At 65.5% G+C, this 17,833-nt stretch overlaps 3 protein-coding genes across 3 annotated transcripts; 2 read left to right on the forward strand and 1 right to left on the reverse strand.

The window, feature by feature from the left end:
• Positions 1–535: 535 nt before the first annotated feature.
• Positions 536–3,788, forward strand: EMIHUDRAFT_69517 (ATP-dependent metalloprotease FtsH; the record flags this gene model as incomplete). Its single annotated transcript, XM_005793217.1, has 10 exons — positions 536–868; positions 1,100–1,162; positions 1,362–1,508; positions 1,710–1,887; positions 1,962–2,042; positions 2,117–2,160; positions 2,253–2,573; positions 2,711–3,289; positions 3,434–3,520; positions 3,591–3,788. 10 exons carry the CDS (start codon positions 536–538, stop codon positions 3,786–3,788), a joined length of 2,031 nt encoding a protein of 676 aa, XP_005793274.1.
• A 1,809-nt stretch (positions 3,789–5,597) lies between these two features.
• Positions 5,598–7,637, forward strand: EMIHUDRAFT_454103 (hypothetical protein; the record flags this gene model as incomplete). Its single annotated transcript, XM_005793218.1, has 5 exons — positions 5,598–6,329; positions 6,535–6,777; positions 6,851–7,136; positions 7,212–7,382; positions 7,461–7,637. The coding sequence occupies 4 exons, from the start codon at positions 5,598–5,600 to the stop codon at positions 7,379–7,381; spliced, it is 1,431 nt and encodes a 476-aa protein (XP_005793275.1). The 3' UTR covers position 7,382; positions 7,461–7,637.
• Positions 7,638–17,137: 9,500 nt separating this feature from the next.
• EMIHUDRAFT_222212 (hypothetical protein) lies at positions 17,138–17,648 on the reverse strand (the record flags this gene model as incomplete). The annotated part of the gene is made up of 2 exons (XM_005793219.1): positions 17,138–17,398; positions 17,478–17,648. The coding sequence occupies 2 exons, from the start codon at positions 17,646–17,648 to the stop codon at positions 17,138–17,140; spliced, it is 432 nt and encodes a 143-aa protein (XP_005793276.1).
• Between the last annotated feature and the right edge of the window lie 185 nt (positions 17,649–17,833).

Consider the following 17,833-nt stretch of genomic DNA (forward strand, 5'->3'; position numbering starts at 1 on the left):
GACTAGATGCCGATCGATATCCCAGTCGCCGCGGTGATCGAGACTGGCTGCTCCGTCCGCTGTGAATAAGGAAACTAGGCCCGGGGTTTTGTTTATGTGAACTAGGCCCGCGGGTAGTCTCCCCCCATCCCCAGGGCCTAGGGCTCGCACCTCAACCTCCGATAAACCAGCGAAAAAAGAATATTTTCTGCTCAAGATGTCAAGAACAAGGTCTGTGAAAAGGAAAATTCTCCAGTCTGGCCGTCAGGCGTGCAGCATGGCCCTGTCTCGGCTGAGCAGAGCGGGCCTCACGACGCGCTCCGCCGGGTCGCTGCTGGCCCCGGGTCGCTGCGTCGCGCTCCCGCGCCGACTGCTCTGCAAGCCGCCCGAGCCGCCGCCGCCGTCCGAGGGCGGGTCATCGCACCGGGTGCCCAAGGGCTTCGGCGGCTTCTTCAAGGAGCGCAAGGGCGAGGCGCCTGGCGGGCAGGCGAAGCGCGAGGCGGGCGGCTCATCGGCCGGCTCCAGCTCGAGCGAGGGCTCGACCAGCCGCGCCTCGATGAAAGCGGAGCCCGACAAGGGCGGCGGCGGCGGCGGCGGCGGCGGCGCAGGTCCGCCGGGGCCGCAGTCGCAGTCGCTGTGGGCGGCGGCGGCCGTCGCCGCCGCCGCGCTCACGCTGTACAACTCGATGTCAGACGGCATCTCCGGCTCGCGCGAGATCACGCAGGCGGACTTCATCCGCGACGTGCTCGAGTCGGGCGAGGTGCGGCACATCGTCATCGTCAACAAGAACCGCGCAAAGGTGTACATGCGCTCGCCCTCGCTGGCGGAGCAGTCGCAGCCGAGCTACGAGGTCTCCCTCGGCAACGTTGGCTCCTTTGAGAAGCGGCGCGTCCAACCCGCCCACCCCGCGCACCGCGCTGCCCGGCACTGCCCTCGCGCCGCCTAGCACTGCCCTCGCGCGCGCTCCGCTGGCCGCTGGGGTTTGGCCTCCGGATGGGGCGGACGAAGCGGCCGCTTCCTCCCGCGCCGGGCCACGCGCGGCGCCGTGCGCTCCTGACCCGCCCGCCCGCGACCGCGCGCTTCTGACCCCTCGCCCGCCCGCCGAACGCGCAGGCTCGAGCGCGCGCAGGCGGACCTCGGCGTCGCGCCTCGCGACTACGTCAATGTCACGCACGAGTCGCAGGTTGGCCCTAGCTTGCCCTTGGGCTGCTCCCTTGGCTCGTCTGAGATGCCCTTAGACCCCCATTCACGGCACGCATCCCGCCACGCGCCGTCGCCCCACGCGTCGCCCCACGCGTCGCCCCACGCGTCGCCGCGACGTGCCTGTACCTTCAGTGGCGCGCGGGTATCTCGGGCTGTATCTCGGGCTGATCTCGGGCTAGGTTTCCGTCGCAAACGAGCTGCTCAAGGTCGGGCCGACGCTGCTGCTGATCGGCTTCTGGGCGGCCTTCATGATGCGCGGGGGCCTCGGAGGGATGATGGGGGGCGGCGGCGGCGGCGGCGGCGGCGGCGGGCGAAACATCTTCCAGGTGGCGGACAGAGCCAGCGCCTGCTCTCTCTCGGCTCTCTCTCTCTCTCTCTCGGCTACATCTCGGCTATAAGGCTGACATCGAGAGCACCGTCAGCAGCGTGAGTGCGAGGAGAGCGGTCGCTGGTCCCGCGCCTAGGTGGGCAAGTCGAAGCATATCTCCCCATCTCTCCCCATCTCTCCCCATCTCTCCCGCGCCTAGGTGGGCAAGTCGAAGCCGACGATTGTGACCAAGGAGAAGTCGACCGGGGTCGCATTCAAGGACGTGGCGGGGCTCGCCGAGGCGAAGAACGAGGTGATGGAGCTCGTCGACTTCCTCAAGCGGCCGGAGCGCTACAAGGAGTTGGGAGCCAAGATCCCGAAGGGTGCCCTCCTCTCCGGTGCCATCCTCGGCTTGCCACAACACGCTGCTGCCCACTGCGGACCGGAGACACTTCTCGGAGCCTTCCTGTAGGCCCGCCCGGCTGCGGGAAGACGCTGCTCGCAAAGGCGACCGCCGGCGAGGCGAACGTGCCCTTCCTCTCCATCTCCGGTTGTCGACCCGTCGCGGGACCGCCGGCGTCGAGCCACTCGTCGCTCACGCCTCCCGGACACCGCGGCTCACTCTAGGCTCCGACTTCATCGAGATGTTTGTCGGCGTCGGGCCGGCGCGCGTGCGAGACCTCTTCGCCCAGGCAGAGGCGATGCGGGCTCGCGCCGCCCTCGCTTCACCGACGTAGTCACCCCCTGGTTTTGCCAACGGCAGGCCAAGGCAATGCAGCCTTGCATCGTCTTCATTGACGAGATCGACGCCGTCGGAAAGGCGCGCGGCCGCGGCGGCAACTTTGGCGGCAACGACGAGCGCGAGAACACGCTCAACCAGCTGCTGGTCGAGATGGACGGCTTCTCGTCCACCGGCCAGATTGTCGTGCTCGCCGGCACCAACCGGCCCGACACTCTCGACTCGGCGCTGCTGCGGCCGGGCCGATTCGACCGGCAGATCAGCATCGACCCGCCCGACGTCAAGGGCCGCGTCAAGATCTTCAATGTGCACCTGCCGAAGGTGCGGACCAAGGACAACGCCGAGGTGCGCGCCCGCGCCGCCCGCCCCCGCCCCGCCCGCGCCCGCCCGCCCGCGCCGGCGAGGGCCGCCCGCGCGCTCGCGGCAAAGCGGGCCGCCCATACCTCCCCATATCTCCCCACATCTCCCCATATCTCCCGCAGGAGCTCGCGGCAAAGCTGGCCGCCCTCACGCCTGGCTTCTCGGGCGCCGAGATTGCAAACGTCGTCAACGAGGCTGCGCTCATCGCGGCGCGCAACGAGAAGGACTACGTGTACCTGGACGACTTCCACGCGGCGATGGACCGCGTCATCGGCGGGCTCGAGAAGAAGTCTAAGGTGATGACGGTGGAGGACAAGACGCGGGTGGCGCACCACGAGGCGGGCCACGCCGTGACGGGCTGGTTCCTGGAGCACGCGTCGCCGCTGCTCAAGGTGTCCATCGTCCCGCGCGGCGTCGCGGCGCTCGGGTACGCGCAGTACGTGCCCAAGGAGAAGAAGCTGCACACAAAGGAGCAGATGATGGACACGATGTGCATGATGCTGGGCGGGCGGGTCGCCGAGCTGCTTTTCTTTAAGGACGTCTCCACCGGCGCGCAAGACGACCTCTCCAAGGTGACGCGGCTGGCCTACTCCCTCGTCACCACCTACGGCATGAACGACAAGATTGGCAACCGCTCCTACCCGCCGCCCAACGACGGCCGGATGGCGTCGCAGCGGCCGTACTCGGAAGAGACGGCGGAGGTGGGGAGTAGCCGAGAGGAGCCGAGGTGAGCCGAGGTGAGGAGACGGCGGAGGTGGAGAGGAGCCGAGGTGAGCCGAGGTGAGGAGGCGCGGCCAACGTCGAGCTGTGAACGACGTCTCTTCACACGTGGCGGCCGGGAGCAGGTGGTTGACGAGGAGGCGCGCGCCCTCGCCAACGAGGCGTACGACCGGACCGTCGCGCTGCTCACCGAGCGCAAGGAGCTCGTCAAGGTGCTCGCCGAGATCTGGGGAGATCTGGGGAGATGTGAGAGAGATGAGCACACTTCTTGAGCTCGTCAAGGTGCTCGCCGAGAAGTTGATGGAGAAGGAGGTGATCCTGCGCGAGGACGTCATCGCCGTGCTCGGCGAGCGGCAGTGGGACGACGGCTCGGAGCAGCTGGGCGCGGGGCTGCTCTCGGGCGACGCCGCCGCGGCCACGGCCGCCTGTCGAGCAGACGGCGGACCGCACAGCGCGCGGCAGCGGCCTCCGAAGCCCTGAGCCCCGCCGCCCCGTGCGGACGTCCCCCCTGCCGCTCGCCGGTGCCGGTGCCTCCCTGTGCCTCTTCCTCCCCTCCCTCTGACTCCTTTCTCTCTCTCCTCTCTCTCTCTCTCTCTCTCTCTCTCTCTCTCTCTCTCTCTCTCTCTCTCTCTCTCTCTCTCTCTCTCTCTCTCTCTCTCTCTCTCTCTCTCTCTCTCTCTCTCTCTCTCTCTCTCTCTCTCTCTCTCTCTCTCTCTCTCTCTCTCTCTCTCTCTCTCTCTCTCTCTCCCTACACGACCGTCACACTGATCACTGTGTTGTCTCTTGACTGTGGGAAAAGGGGACCTACCCCAATTTCTGATCGTGGGAGGGGACGCCAGGACCGTGTCGCTGGGACGTGGGACGCTGGCAGACCGCCAGGGTCTCTCCACACGGCTCCAGAGGGAGGGCAGGGGGGCCGGGGACGTGGCGTCGCGGTGGGACGAGAGTCACGCACGCCACGTTGCTCGACGTTGGTCTCGTACGGGTCGTTGCTCGCGCGTCGTTGGACGTTGGTCGTCGCCCGTTGCGGCCGGCGCCGGGGATCCCCGTGGGTGGCGGGGGTAAAAACGTAAAGCCGTATAGCCGAGCGCTTAACACCCACACACTGTCACTGAGCCCCCCACACCCCACAGACCCGGGACCCGGGTAAGGTAAGGTAAGGTAAACTTATCCACACACACGAGGTGGTGGGGCAAGGGGGGGCAACCCTCGGCCTCGCGTCTCCACGTCTGACGACAGGAGCCCCACGGCATTCAAAGTGCAAGGCCCAGTGCGCGTGGGCGAGCGGTGTTGTGTGGTGTGTGTGTGTGTGTGTGTGTGTGTGTGTGTGTGTGTGTGTGTGTGTGTGTGTGTGTGTGTGTGTGTGTGTGTGTGTCTCACGTCACTGCATCCTCCGCCGGTTCCTCCCGTCGCCTCTTCTTTGTTCGAATGTTTTTCAATCCATCCTTCACGAAGCCCTCCCATGTAACTAGCGTTCTTTGCGAATGTCTCGAAATGGCCAGCAGGCGCTGTCTGCTCGCGGTCTGTGCGGGCCGCTCGTCCTCCTCGCCCTTCTTTCGTCCTCCCGTCCCTCCCCTCCACCATGGCCTTCTCGGCACTTCTTTCTCCATCCGCCTCGCCCTGCCTTTTCGTATCGTGCCGTTCGCCCTCCATTCGGTGACCTCCATGGTTGTCCGCCTCCTTTTGGGTGGCGCTCTGGGCACGCCCTCCGGCACGCCCTCGCGTCTCGTGGTGCAGTCGCACTCTGCGCAAGGCCCCTCTCGGGGCAAGTCACGGACGGTCTCGTCCGCATCTAGGGCTCCACGGGGCCTCGTCGCCGGCGTGTACCGGCGGACAAAGATCTCCACGTCGGAGGTCAGCGCCGCGTCCGCCGCCTCGCCGAGGAAGGAGGCTGGCAGACTCCACAGCGCCGCCGCCGCCTCCGGGCCGATCGCCGACTCGAGCTCCTCGCGGCTGAGGTTGAGCTGGTGGTCGGGAGCGCCGTCGACCGTGTCCGCCTTCTGCTGGCTCTCGTCATGGTTGCAACTAAAAAGACCTCCAAGCCCTGGGAGCCCTCCCCTTACTAAGAATTAGACTCTCTGCGAAGTCGGCGAGCGAAGCATGCCTGCGCACTCCACAAACAGCGCATACCTGCTCTTCGGGCAGCAGGGCCTCGACGAGAACGGGCTTCCGCAGGCCGTCGACCTGCGCCCCACGAGGGGCGACCTCCGCTGGAACTGCACGTCGAACACTGTGCAGGGATTCGACGGGGTCAAGTGGCGGACACGTTTCCCTCCTGGCTGGCAGACAATGAAGAGCGGCCTGGAGGGCAACGTGCACAGCCGAGCCTTCAAGTTCAACGCCGACGGCAAGACCCTCGCCAACTGGGAGGAATTCCTCCCGCAGCCTCTCATCCGCGACGTCCACGGCGAGGGCGGCGTGATGCGGGTGGAGAGGGGCCAGCTCGTGCCCGCCAGCCAGCGGGACGGCGGCCAGGGCGGACGCTCCGGCAACGGGTCCGGCGGACGCACCCGCAACGCCACGCCCGCACCGAAGCCTATCCGGCTATTGCCCACCCTGCTGCCAGTCGACGCTCCCGCGGGTTCGTTCATCACGCACCCCTCCACTGGGCGGTTGATGATCTACCGCGTCTGGTTCTCGCAGTGGATGCAAGACTGGATGCGAAGGTGGCAACCCGTGGACAGCTGGTTCGACAAAGATGTGCTCGCCGCGATCAGCCGCTCGCCGCTGTACAAGCTGCTCGAGGCGAAGTCCAAGGAGCTGCAGGGTGCGACCTTCGAGGAGCGGCTGCCGATCATGGCAGACGAGCTCGTCGCCGTGCTCGAGCCGCGCGCCTTTGGCGAGCTGCCACCGGAGCTCCGCGAGCTGATGGCTGTCATCGACACCGGGTCGGACGTCGCGGCGGCAAACGTCGACCTGCCAAAGGTGTACGGATGGTTTGGCGCCGCCGCCGTCGTGGCGCCTCTCGTTGCTCTCTGGGCTCCGAATGGCGTGCACGCACGACTGCGGCAGCAGTCCCGCGTGAGGTGCACCGCACCTCACGCAGGCTCGAGCCTCCGCTCGAGCCACGGTGGCGGGCCCTCGGTCCGCCGCCGCCATCGCGGGCCGACCAGAGACGTCGGCCCGCGGGTCACTCCTCATCGAGGAGTGATCGGGACAGCCGAACCCACACCGCCCTCGGCCCTCCCCTCCTAGGTGCTCACCACCAGTCCCCTCCCCGCTGCAGCCGGACTCCTCGCTTTTCGCCCCCGACGACCTCCGCGCGCTGACGGACGACCAGCGCCGCGTCGTTGAGGCCGAACACTTCGGCCTCGACCCCTTCAACGAGGAGACCATGTCGGACGCCGAGTTTCGAGCGTGGTCGCGCGAGCTGCCAAAGGTTGTGCCGCCCTCTCTGCATGGGGGCAAGCGCTGCTCTACGGCTGCGCTGACACTCTTCGACATGGAGTTTCGCAGCGCCAAGCGGCAGGTGCATGGGCGCGCGCCAGGGCGGGGTTTGGGGTCCCACACGACCCGACACCGCGTGCACGTAACGGGAACAGGGCCAAATCAACGCCACGCTGGGCGTCGAGCGCAAGCGCCAGACGGACGTCGGCGCCTTCGGCGTTGACGCGGGCGGCGAGGGTGTGGTCGAGGAGGAGTTCAACGAGCTTGACGCGCTCGGCCTCGACGCCGCTGCCTGGGAGGCGTTCCTGCAACACATTTGCGACACACCTGGACGCCCCTTCTGCTGGGGGTCTCCGGAGCTGCGAGCGTTCCGCGAGGCCGGCCGTCCCGACGGACGCGACGCGTGCCCGCTGCTCAAGAAGGCGTTCGAGACGCCGATCGGCTCCATCTTCTTTCCGCGCGGACGATGCAGCTAGGACATACTCTCCCGATACGCCGTCCCTTCGAGTGTGATAGGCCCCTCGTGCGCCAAGCCCTTCTCCTTCTCCATGGGCGTGCTGGTGCCGCTCTTCCTCGGCATCGTGCACGAGCACACCGCGCTCGCGGATGCCAAGCACGAGGCGCTGATCATCCACGCCATCGTGCAGGCGCTGATCAAGCATTACGTGTCGACGGAGGAGATCTGAGGTGAGCCCCTCCGCCGCGTGCGTGCAGCCGTGCTACCTTCTCTCTTTGCACACCACTGATGTCTCCTTCGCCTCTCAGGCTCACTCCTCGTTGCGCTACGCCGCGCCACCCGCCACCCCGTTGCTGCGCCGCCGTCCACCCGCTTCTCCTCACCCCTGTCCACGCCGCGAGGCTCGCGCGCCACGAGAGCGAGAGCGAGACGTCTCTGTCTCTGCGCCTCTCCCGCTCTCTATGTACTGTTGCAGAGTCTGAAAATGAGGTGTGCGTGACTCTTGTCGGCGAGCCGCGGGTGGGCTTGCGTTTACTTCTGAGATGGAACCCATACACGCTTATTGTCTGAGAGTGGGGGGATTGGGCTCGCGAGGAGATACCACCACAACAACAGGTACGAGGGCCTACCACACGCGGCTCTGTGACTTCTCGAGCCCACTATCACACACACTCGAGAGAGCGGAGAAACCTGCTCCATCCACTAGTCGGACTGCGTCTCCGGGTTCAGCACCGCGAACTCGTGCGGGGTTGGTGTCGCATCCGGACACTTGGCGAGCGAGCGGAAGGCTCGCGCTGCGCTAATCGGCTGCTTGGCGTAACTCGCAGCGAAGCGAGACACGGCCTCGCAGAGCGACGCCTTCAGGGCACCGTCATTCTCGGCTTCCCCGTACCTGGCAGGAGAGGTGGCAGCGCGTGGGCTGCGCGTGTGGTACAAGGCAACCGGGCGGGCGGGCCGGGCGGCAAGGCACCAGAGCTGCCCAAAGCGCTCGCGCAGGTAGACGAGCTCGTTCTTCTGGACAAACGCCTCCGGGGCGACGGAGGTGGCATCGGCGGGGCTGAGGCCCAGGGCCTCACAGGTAGCGCCCGTGGGCTCGACCGGCCTCATGCACAAGACCTTGTATGTGTGGCCGGGCGGCCCGCGCATCTCTGTCCGCACTATCTCGTGCGGCAGCGGCCCGAGCCGGTCCACAAAGTACATCATGCCGTCCTTGGTGTGGATCTTGGCGGCGCGCCTCTTGGTCGAAGAAAAGCGGGCGGCCTCCGGCATTGGCCGCTTCTTGCCGCCCGAGTGGTGTTTGCACTTGGCAATCAGATCGCACACGCGCTGCACAGCAACAGTGTCGGGCACGCCCGCCGGGACGAAGGGGCGCAGGACGTGCGCCGGGACCCAGCGGCCAGTGCCATCCGGCGACCGCCGCACGCTGATCCGGCGCGTCGCCGCGAGGGGCGAGACGGACGAATGTTGGCCGTCGAGAAGGCCGGTGCGCGCGCCTTGCGAGGACAGTTCGCTCTGTGGCAGCTCGCCGACCACGTAGACCCACGCGACGTGCGGATCGTCGCGCGTCCACGTCCGCCAGCTGGGCTTCATGTCGTCGAGCACGCCGATGCAGGCGCCGTTGAGGTGGCTGTACTTCTTGTGGCGCAAGTGCGCGTGCGCCGACGGAGTCTCGATCACCTCGGTTGTCCCGAACTGAAAGTACGCAGCGTCGTGGACGAGAAGCATCGCGAGGGGAGTCGGGTCGTCAACGAACAGCGAGACGTAGAGCGGGTCAACCACGACCACCATCAGCCGTCACAACATATAGGCAGGGCGTGCATCGGCGTCGCAGAAATTCTTTTATATTGCACGGCCACTAGCACGGGAGCCGGAAAAGAACTCTCTGTTGCGATGCACCCAGTCAGCTGCTTGCTTGCTCAATCAAATGGCGTCCACAAACAAGGACCAAACAACAATTCCTATTGCCAAAAAAATCTCTCTCGCTCAAACAAGGTGTGCAGCCAGGGCAGCCAGGTGGGAGACCTGAAATGCTGCCGCCTGGCAGACGGAAGCACGGAACACGCACGCGCTTGCGGATCCATTTCCCTGCGATACGCAGAAAAACTGCTTCTCCTCCTCAGTATGCGGCTCCCAAGGACCGAGCAACTTGTTGCCGTGCGCCTTTTATTGCGTCCGAGGGAGACGCGGCACGAAAATACCAAATGGAAAGGCCCAGGAGCGACAATGGGCCGCGCACGGCATTTAATTTTTCCAAACCGTCCCGAAACGTGTTCACGACAATGCGTTGTGAAAGTCTCAATTAGTAATCGACCGTCCATCATCGCTTGCGCGTTGTGGCCCGCGCATAGATTTTCGCGGAAATCGCTTGGTAGGGGTTCTTAATGCTACGTTTTCTTAATGCCCGAAACAGACTGTACATACCTTTGAGAATCCCCAGCGTCCCTCCCTCCTGGTCACAATCTCAATATCTCGACTGTACAACACGAAGTGCTGCGATCGGGGGTGGCCCATTTCTTTATACTTTCTTTTTTTGGGCCCTGTGGGCACCCTACGCTCAGATTTTGCCCCAGACCAGCTCTCACAGACTCAAACTCGAGTGGTCGAGAGTTGCCAGAATGGAGCACCAAACACCCTCTGGTTTCCCTGGAAATTTCCGCCAAAATTGCTGGGGAGGACCCTCTTGAGCACTTGAGCACTTGATAGAATCATTGATAGGGTCGATTCCGCATGGTACGGGACCCCTCGATCGTCTCGCCCTCCCTCACTGGTGTGTTCCTTTGGGGGGGTCATAACAAACACGGTACAGACAGGAGGACCCTCTCGTTTCCTTCCTTTTTGGTTTCCGGAAACATGGGTACATGCCAATGCTGGCGTCTGGCGAGGTGTATATACTCCCACGCGGGCCTCTCCGATCTCGAGGTTTTAGTCTGGGCGAGCCTTGGCGAGACTGCGTCAGCTGTTCCCACAGCAGGCTGGAAATCTTCTCTCTGGAAAGTACCTCGCCAGAGGCGGTGAGCATTAGCCTAGGGAGAGGCAAGACGTCAACCGCCGAGCGAGCGAGGGAAAGAAACGTCTGGCCAGGCAGAGCGGAGCTTGCACTGACTGGTCCGCCCAGGTGCTGCATGCATGTGATGCGCTGCGAAAAAGGAGTAAAGGCTCGAGAGCTGAAAAAGGATTGAACGATATCGGTGTCGAAACACCGCTCTGACAGCGCTCACAGCTTAAAGGCTCGACAGCTTCACGGACGCGTCCCTGGCCCTGTCTCCTAGGGAGACTCTCACAGCTCGGGTTTTCAATTCTGTCGGGTACGCGCGGGAATTGAGAGAGTGCGGAGAGCGGGCGAGTGGCCGAGCAGTGGGCCGTGTTGGGAGCGCGGGCTGAAGCACCGGCTGCGGCGGGGAAATAAAAAATGGAGCTCGGCGAGGAAATAAAAAATGGTACTCGGCTACCCGGGTACCCGGGTAGGGTTGCGCCGCAACAGGCAATCCCTTTACCTTTATAAGGTTCTGGAGGGCGAACTGAGCGAATTTTTGCAGCACTCCATGGCGTAGTCGCGCCAAAGTGCGAGTCGGCGCCGAGCTTTGAAAAAAGAATTTAGCACGCCGCTGTCGCACGCAATACCTGAGTACGCAGCGCCATCGGCAGCGCGCGCCCAAAGTCGCCGCTCTGCGCCGCCTCGACGACGGCGGCCGGCGTCGTCTCGAGCTCGAGCCCGACGACAAGGGATGACGCTTTTGCCGTGCTGCTTGTTGACGTCGAGCATCGCCATCCTCCTGCCGTCCGCGACGCACCGCACGCCGCTCGCGCGGGCACGCGCTGCGCCGCGCGCCGCGGCGGAGAGCGTGGATGAGGACCTGCCTCGCGACCTGCGCTCGCTCGCGGAGCGCGCTCGCGTCGCCATCCGAGGAGCCGCGCTGAGTGGCGTGCGCGGCATGCTCATCGACGCGGCGGTTCCGACGCTCGACCCGGCGGTCTCGGACTTCGATCCATCGCTCCTCGCGCGCTTCGCCGTCGAGTGTGCCCGCGAGCTCCACTCGCTCGCCAGCCTCACCGGCAGCGGCGGGCGTGTGCTCATCCTCGTGCCGGGCCTGAGTTGTGCCGTCGCGGCGAACCAGTTCGCCGGCGAGGGGGAGGGCGAGGCGGAGGGCGGCGCGGTGGGCGCGGACGCCGCCGCCGCCGATGGCGAGAGCCGCTTCGAGATCCACTCGCTCGGGATGGCGCCGCTACCGTCCGTCTCTGCCGATCCGCCCGCTGCAGTGGCAGTGGTGGGGGTACCTCCTTCGGGAGATGCGGACGACCCGACCGTCCAGATCGCGCGCGCGTGGCTGCGGCTCGTCTCCTCCCTCGCCGGCGAGCGTGGCGCCGGCCCGCCCTCCCCTCCTCCCCTCACGCTCGCCCTCAACCTGCGGTGCGGCCAGCTGGTGGAGCTGGCAGACTTCACAGACGTGTGCACGCTCGTGCCCTTCTCGGTGCTGCGGCGCGGCGGGCGCGGCCCGCTCGGCCGAGGCGAGCACCCCGAGGAGGAGCAAGCCAAGGTCTGCCACTCACCCCTGCACCCCGCGCCCACCTGAGTTCAGACCCCGTCACAGTCACGCTGGCTCCGCATCTCTCCGCATCTCTGCCCAGGTGCTGCTCTGGCAGCTTTACCCGGCGCCGTACCGCGTGCTGATTGCGCCGCCCGGCGGAGACGGCTCTCGCTCGCCGTTCGAGGAGGTGATCTCCCCAGATCTTTCCAGATCTCCCCGAATCTCCCCATAGGCTCTCGCTCGCCGTACGAGGAGGTGGCGGCGCTCGAGGAGCGGCCCGACATCGCACGCATCGGAGAGCTGGTCGAGGGGTGCGTAGATGCCGGACACAGGTGCGGAGGGAGGTGCCAGCGTCCCTGGCCAACACTCGACAAGACGCGCATGTGCAGCTGTCCTCACTGCTACGTGCTCGCGCCGCCTCCGCCGGCATTCGTAGCGCGTCCACCCGAGCCGCCGGTGTGCAGCGCAGCGCTACCGTGCCCTCGCCCTCGCGCCTCCCGTTTCCGCACTCTGTGTACAATTGCGTCAGGGGCAGCGAGTCCCTGCCCTCGCGCTTCCCGTCCGCACTCTGACCGCACTCTGTCCGCACTCTGTACACTCTGACCGCACTCTGTCCGCACAAGTCGAGGACCAGGTCGAGCCACTCTCGGCCACTCTCGGCCACCTCTCGGCCACTCTCGGCCACCTCTCGGCCACCTCTCGGCCACTCTCGGCCACCTCTCGGCCACTCTCGGCCACCTCTCGGCCACTCTCGCCGATTCTCGCCGACTCTCGCCTGCAGGTCGAAGACGAGGTTGAGGCGATGCGCCGCCGCACGGCCTCCGCCTCCTCCCCCGCCTCCTCCCCCACCTCCTCCCCCCCGCCCGCCCCCTCGCTCGACGGCCGCGGGGACGGCGGCAAGGGCGTGCCACGAGGCACGGCGCCGCTGCAGGCGCACCTCGACACTTCCTATCTTCGCCTCTCCCTCGCTCTGCATCCGTATCGCGGCCTTGCATCGGCCTCGTACTCCCACAGTCACCCATTCGCCATCTCTGTCACTCCTCGACTCGCTCACTCCGATGCTTCCACACTCTCCTCACCCTCCTCCTCACTCCGCTCGCCACCTCGCTGCAGGACGCCGCGGCCCGGGCTGCGGCCCAGCGGGCGCTCTCCTCCGTCTTTTCGTCGCTCGAGTGGGATGCTCCGGAGGCGGAGGCGGGCGGAGGCGAGGCGGGCGGCGGAGAAGAGGGGGGGGCACCGCCGCCTCCTCCTCCTCCTCCGCCGCCGCCGCCGCCTGCGCCGCGACCGTCCGAGGCAGTCTACGCCGAGGCGGCCGAGGCGGCGATGGAGGGGGGGCTCTCGGTCGTCGCTCTGAGTTGGGAGGCGCCCGCCGCACGCCGCCCCCCCCCCCTTCCCCCCCCAAAAAAATTGGGGGGGGGCCCACGCGGGGGGGGGGGTGTTGCCTTTTTGTTTCCCCACTCGGGAAGGGAGGAGGGGACCCTTTTTAGCCTTCCCCCTTTCCCCTTCCCCCTTCCCCCCCCCCCCCCCCTTAAGGGCCTCGACGAGGAGATGAGTTTTTACCGTTCCGCCTCGCGCCTCCGACTTTCCGAGCTGGGCGCCGCCGCCGCCTTTGGCGAGCTCTAGCCGAGATTGGGGCCGAGGTCACCCGAGATGACTCGAGAGCTGAGAGCTCGAGCCCCCCCCCCCCCACACACACCTCCTCGCTCCTCTCCTCTCCTCTCTCCTCCTCCTCTCCTCTCCTCTCCTCGCCCGATCGACACGCCGCCGCTCGCGCCCCTTCTCCCGCCCTCACCCCTCACCCCTCCCCCCTCCCCGCAGGTGACGACGCCCGTGCCGTCCACCTGCTCGCCCGCCGCGCAGGCGGCGGAGGCGCAGACGGCGGAGGCGCAGGCGGCGGCGGCGGCGGCGGCGGCGGCGGCGGCGCGGCCGGCGCGGCGCTTCTCTTCCTCGACTGCCCCGCGGCTGGGGAGGCGGAGCTGAGGCAGCTGGCGGTCGAGGGAGCGTCGCCCGCGGAGAGAGGGCGGCTCGCGACTGCGCTGTTGCTGCGCGCCGCCGCCGAGGCGAGCGAGCGCGGCATGCTGGCGGTGAGCTGGCAGCCGGCGCCGGGCGGCGACGGGGCTGCATGGCTCGAGCAGGCAGGCTTTGGGCGTGGCAGTGCGGGCGCGGAGCGGCGCTTGCTGCGTTGAGGGCCGATGGGCACAGCGAGCGCGCGACAAGTCCGAAAGCGCTCTCTCTCATTGCGCGTGTCTCTCGCAGCGCCCGCTGCGCCTGGGATTCCTGACAAGTGATTCATATCCCGGAAAAGTGTCTCTCGCCTCTCTTGTGAGTCTTGAGGGTATCTACATACACACAGCTCACAGGAAAACAATAAACATGCGGGGCGGGGTTGGTTGGAATGCATTGGAAAGCGGGTTATGTGTCCCCCTAGCGTATCGGACTCGAGCACGTGCCCGGTTGTCCGGTGCAAGTTTTCTATTTCGTATAAGTGCCGCTCTCCCTGATACATACGTGTCCGCAGCTCAATGTGCGTCGCCCTCCCCCACACGTGCGTGTGCACGAGAGCGCCACAGCGGGCGCTGTGTGTGTGCTGTTGTAGCTTGTGGACATACACGAGTTACATGACTCAGCGAAAGGATTCGGGAATAGCAAGTGACTGCCCCGCGCGCGCGATAGCTACGCCGGTGCGAGGACGGGAAAGCGCCGATGGGTGCTCCCACCGAGCGCAGAGCGGGGAACGGCCATTCTGAGAGAGAATCGGCGGAAGAGGGCCGCGCTTCTCCTCTAGGAGTTCTAGGGACGGACGAGTTCAACCTCCTCACGAACGTTCGTGCACATAGCCAGCCGCTCAGAAGTTGCCGTTCGCGTAGCCGAACGAGAAGACGCCATTCGTGTACGCGAACCACAGCAGGAGAAACGGGATAAAGGCGACGTACAGGCCGGCTCCCTCGGTGGCGAGATCCACGATCTGACCGTCCTCGTTCTCGCCCTGCTCGACAAAGTTGGGGATCCAGTCAGGGCGCGAGACGGTGTCTTGCTCGTCGTCGTAGAAGTTTTTGCCGCTGCGACCGCCACGTGTGCTGCCACGCTTGGGCGTCGGCGCCGGCGGTTCCTCCTCCTTCTTGGCGAAGGGATTCCGGAACTGCATGATCGGAGCTGCTGCCGCCCTTGTGATGGCGGGCCGGGCGGGAGCGCCCGCCTGGAGCGCGACCGAGCCGGCGCACGCGCAGAGCAAGCAGATCAAGCGGAGCAGCATTGCGACCGGCCGGCTCTGTGAATTCTCCGCGTTTTTCTTTTCCGGTTGGAGGCCTCGAGACGCTGAAAAGTCTTATCCTAACCGTGTGGGGGCGCGGAGGGCTTGTTGGCGAGCCAAAATGGTGTTTTCCGAGGCGCTGCGCTAGGCTCAGAGCGAGTTCGCTCTGCGCTCGCTAGGCTCAGACGGCGAGTTCGCGCTGCGCTAGGCTCACAGATGGCGAGTGCGCCGCGATAGATTTGCGCTGCGATGAAAAGACCCCGTTATAGGAGCCGATAACCCAAGGGTGCAAGGGAGGAACCGGCGCGTTTTCTTCTTGCTCCAACTCCGGCAGTGTTGGTCCACCAGCCTCGAGCGACCTGCAGGCTCTGCAGCTTCAGGTTCGGAATCTGGAGCAAAAGATCGACTTCCAGCACAGGGAGAAACAAAAAGTTCGTGTTATTTTTTGGGACGCGCCGGCCCGCTTTAGCATTGACCGAGCAAGAGCAAGACTGCCGCCTCGTCCTAAAATTTTCGCCACCGACGGCGCGGACCTGGCAGTGGTGCAATCGCAGCATGCTGCGCTGCCTGTTGCTTTGCTGCCCCGCCGCCGCCGCACACCCAGCCACGGGCAGCAGGGAAGAGGCCAGCCTTCTCGCAGTCGGCCTGAACGACGAGGCGAGAGACGATCGCGCGGGCCGGCCGGCCACCCGAATCGCTGAGCCGCCCCACGTATATGCCCACAGGACGAGATCGACTCGGACGATCCCGAGAATCCGATGTCGCCGGAGCAGGTGCGCGCGCTGATTGACCGACAGATAGCCTTGACGCACGGCGATACAACGGACGGCGATGCGTCCCAGTAGTTTATTCGGGCCCTCGGTTCGGTACGGTGCGAATTAGGCCCGTTTCTATGTCCCTCGAATGCGGCGGCGGTGCTTGTGTGAGTCCCGCCCCCGTGCACCCCGCCACACGCCCACACCGCACGCACGACCCTTTCTGTGGCATTGCCAATAACGTGTACGCCTGCGACTGGTGACCTTAAGTGACCTGGCTCGCTTGAGTTGGGAAGGGCTCGTCAGATACATCGCGCTCGGCTCTGGCCTCTGCTCCAGAGTGCAGAGAGGAGATGGTTTTGAAATGGACCCCGCGCGTACACCGACCGGCGCGGCATGACGCGCGGGGGGGCGCGCGTAATCTCCGTAAATAAGTAAGAAATTGCGAGAGCGGCCATAACAGGTGTTATGGCTGTTATGGCTGGCTGCTCATAACACCTCATAACACCTCATAACACCTCCATTGCTGTTATGTGGCTGTTACTAGTAAGGTAAGGTAAGCTAAGGTGTAAACGTCTCCACACACAAAGTGGTGGGGCAAGGGGGGGCGACCCTCGCATCTCCACGCCCGGACACGGGCAGGAGCCCCACGGCATTCAAAGTGCAAGCACCGGCCCGGTGCCGTGGGTGAGCAACCCAACCTGGAGCAGGCGCACATCGCTTCCAGGGAGGGGGGCGTGCTTCTGCTCACACCACATGCTAGGGGGGGGGTCCGACCCCCCCCAGAGGCTTCACCACATGCTAGGGGGGGGGTCCCGCCCCCCCCAGCACCTTCACCACATGCTAGGGGGGGGTCGTGGCCGAGGACCCCCCCAGAGACTCGTGGTCAGACCCTCCGGGCCCTTGATTTTACGCCTCATTTCGCAGCATTTTCGAGGGGGAAATCATCCTTTGGAGCTACATGAGCCTTGAGACTGGTCAGATTCTCCAAGATATTGGACTTTCAGCCACGATTTCACAACTTTGGGGGCAAAATCGGCTCTCTGGCGGCTATTCCTAGCCCACGAACTGCTGGGGGGTGCCCACCACATGCTAGGGGGGGGGGTCCGACCCCCCCAGAGGCTTCACCACATGCTAGGGGGGGGTCCCGACCCCCCCAGCGCCTTCACCACATGCTAGGGGGGGGGTGGAGCGTGAGCAGAAGCACGCCCCCCTCCCTGGAAGCGATGTGCGCCTGCTCCTGCACCCCACTCCCACCCTCCCAGACACACAGGACCCACACACAACCCCCACAGCGTGGACGACTACGTGTTCAGAAACACCAAGCAGTGAGGCGAGGGTGAAGGGGTAAGGGGCTGTGTGGGGCAGAATCTACATCTGACTACTCCATCTAGCCTGGGGGGTCGGAGGAGAGGGGGGGGCAGAAGGGGTATTAAAGATATGGGTGAAGCCAGCTAGTCGGACGCCCTGTCGTCGGAAGACTCCTCGGAGCCGGTGTCCTCGTCGTCGTCCTCGCCCGACGCGGAGGTCGGGCGAGAGGTCTGCATCGCCTCGCCGGCTGTGAACCTGAACACGGCGTCGGCCGGCGCCGAGGCGCCGGCGGCCGTCATCAGGTGCATCACAAATCTGTCGCGGCATGCCGCATCAATCTCTCCATACTCGGCCAGCTCGTTTGCGAGCCAGTCCGAGGCGACGGTCGTCGTCGCCACGGTCCCCTGGGGAACCTTGGCGTACACCTTGCTGGGGCCGCGTCGGATACCCGTCGTCCCTCTCCGGGGGCAGCGAGTAGGTGACCTCTATTTTGGACCCGGCCTGGCTGCGCGTTTGCGCAGCTGCAGTCCGCAGCCCGGCCATCACGTACTGGATGTTCTCGCGCAGCTGCGCCCGCGGGGCCTCCGCGCGCTCGGCCTCGCTCGCGGCGCGCTCGCCAGCCTCCGTCGCCCGGCGCGCCTCATAACACCTCATACACAACACCTCATATAACACCTCATAGCACTCATAACACCTCCCACTTGTTTTTATGACAGCCAGCACATAACAACCTCATAACAGCTGTTATATGTGTCGGACGAAAATATAAATTCTTGGAGCCCCGCGCGCGCGTAGCTACTACCAAAGAGCAAAGTCAACCATGGCCTACCGGCGGTAGG

The sequence above is a fragment of the Emiliania huxleyi genome (assembly GCF_000372725.1).
Source record: "Emiliania huxleyi CCMP1516 unplaced genomic scaffold EMIHUscaffold_102, whole genome shotgun sequence".
Classification (NCBI taxonomy): domain Eukaryota; phylum Haptophyta; order Isochrysidales; family Noelaerhabdaceae; genus Emiliania; species Emiliania huxleyi.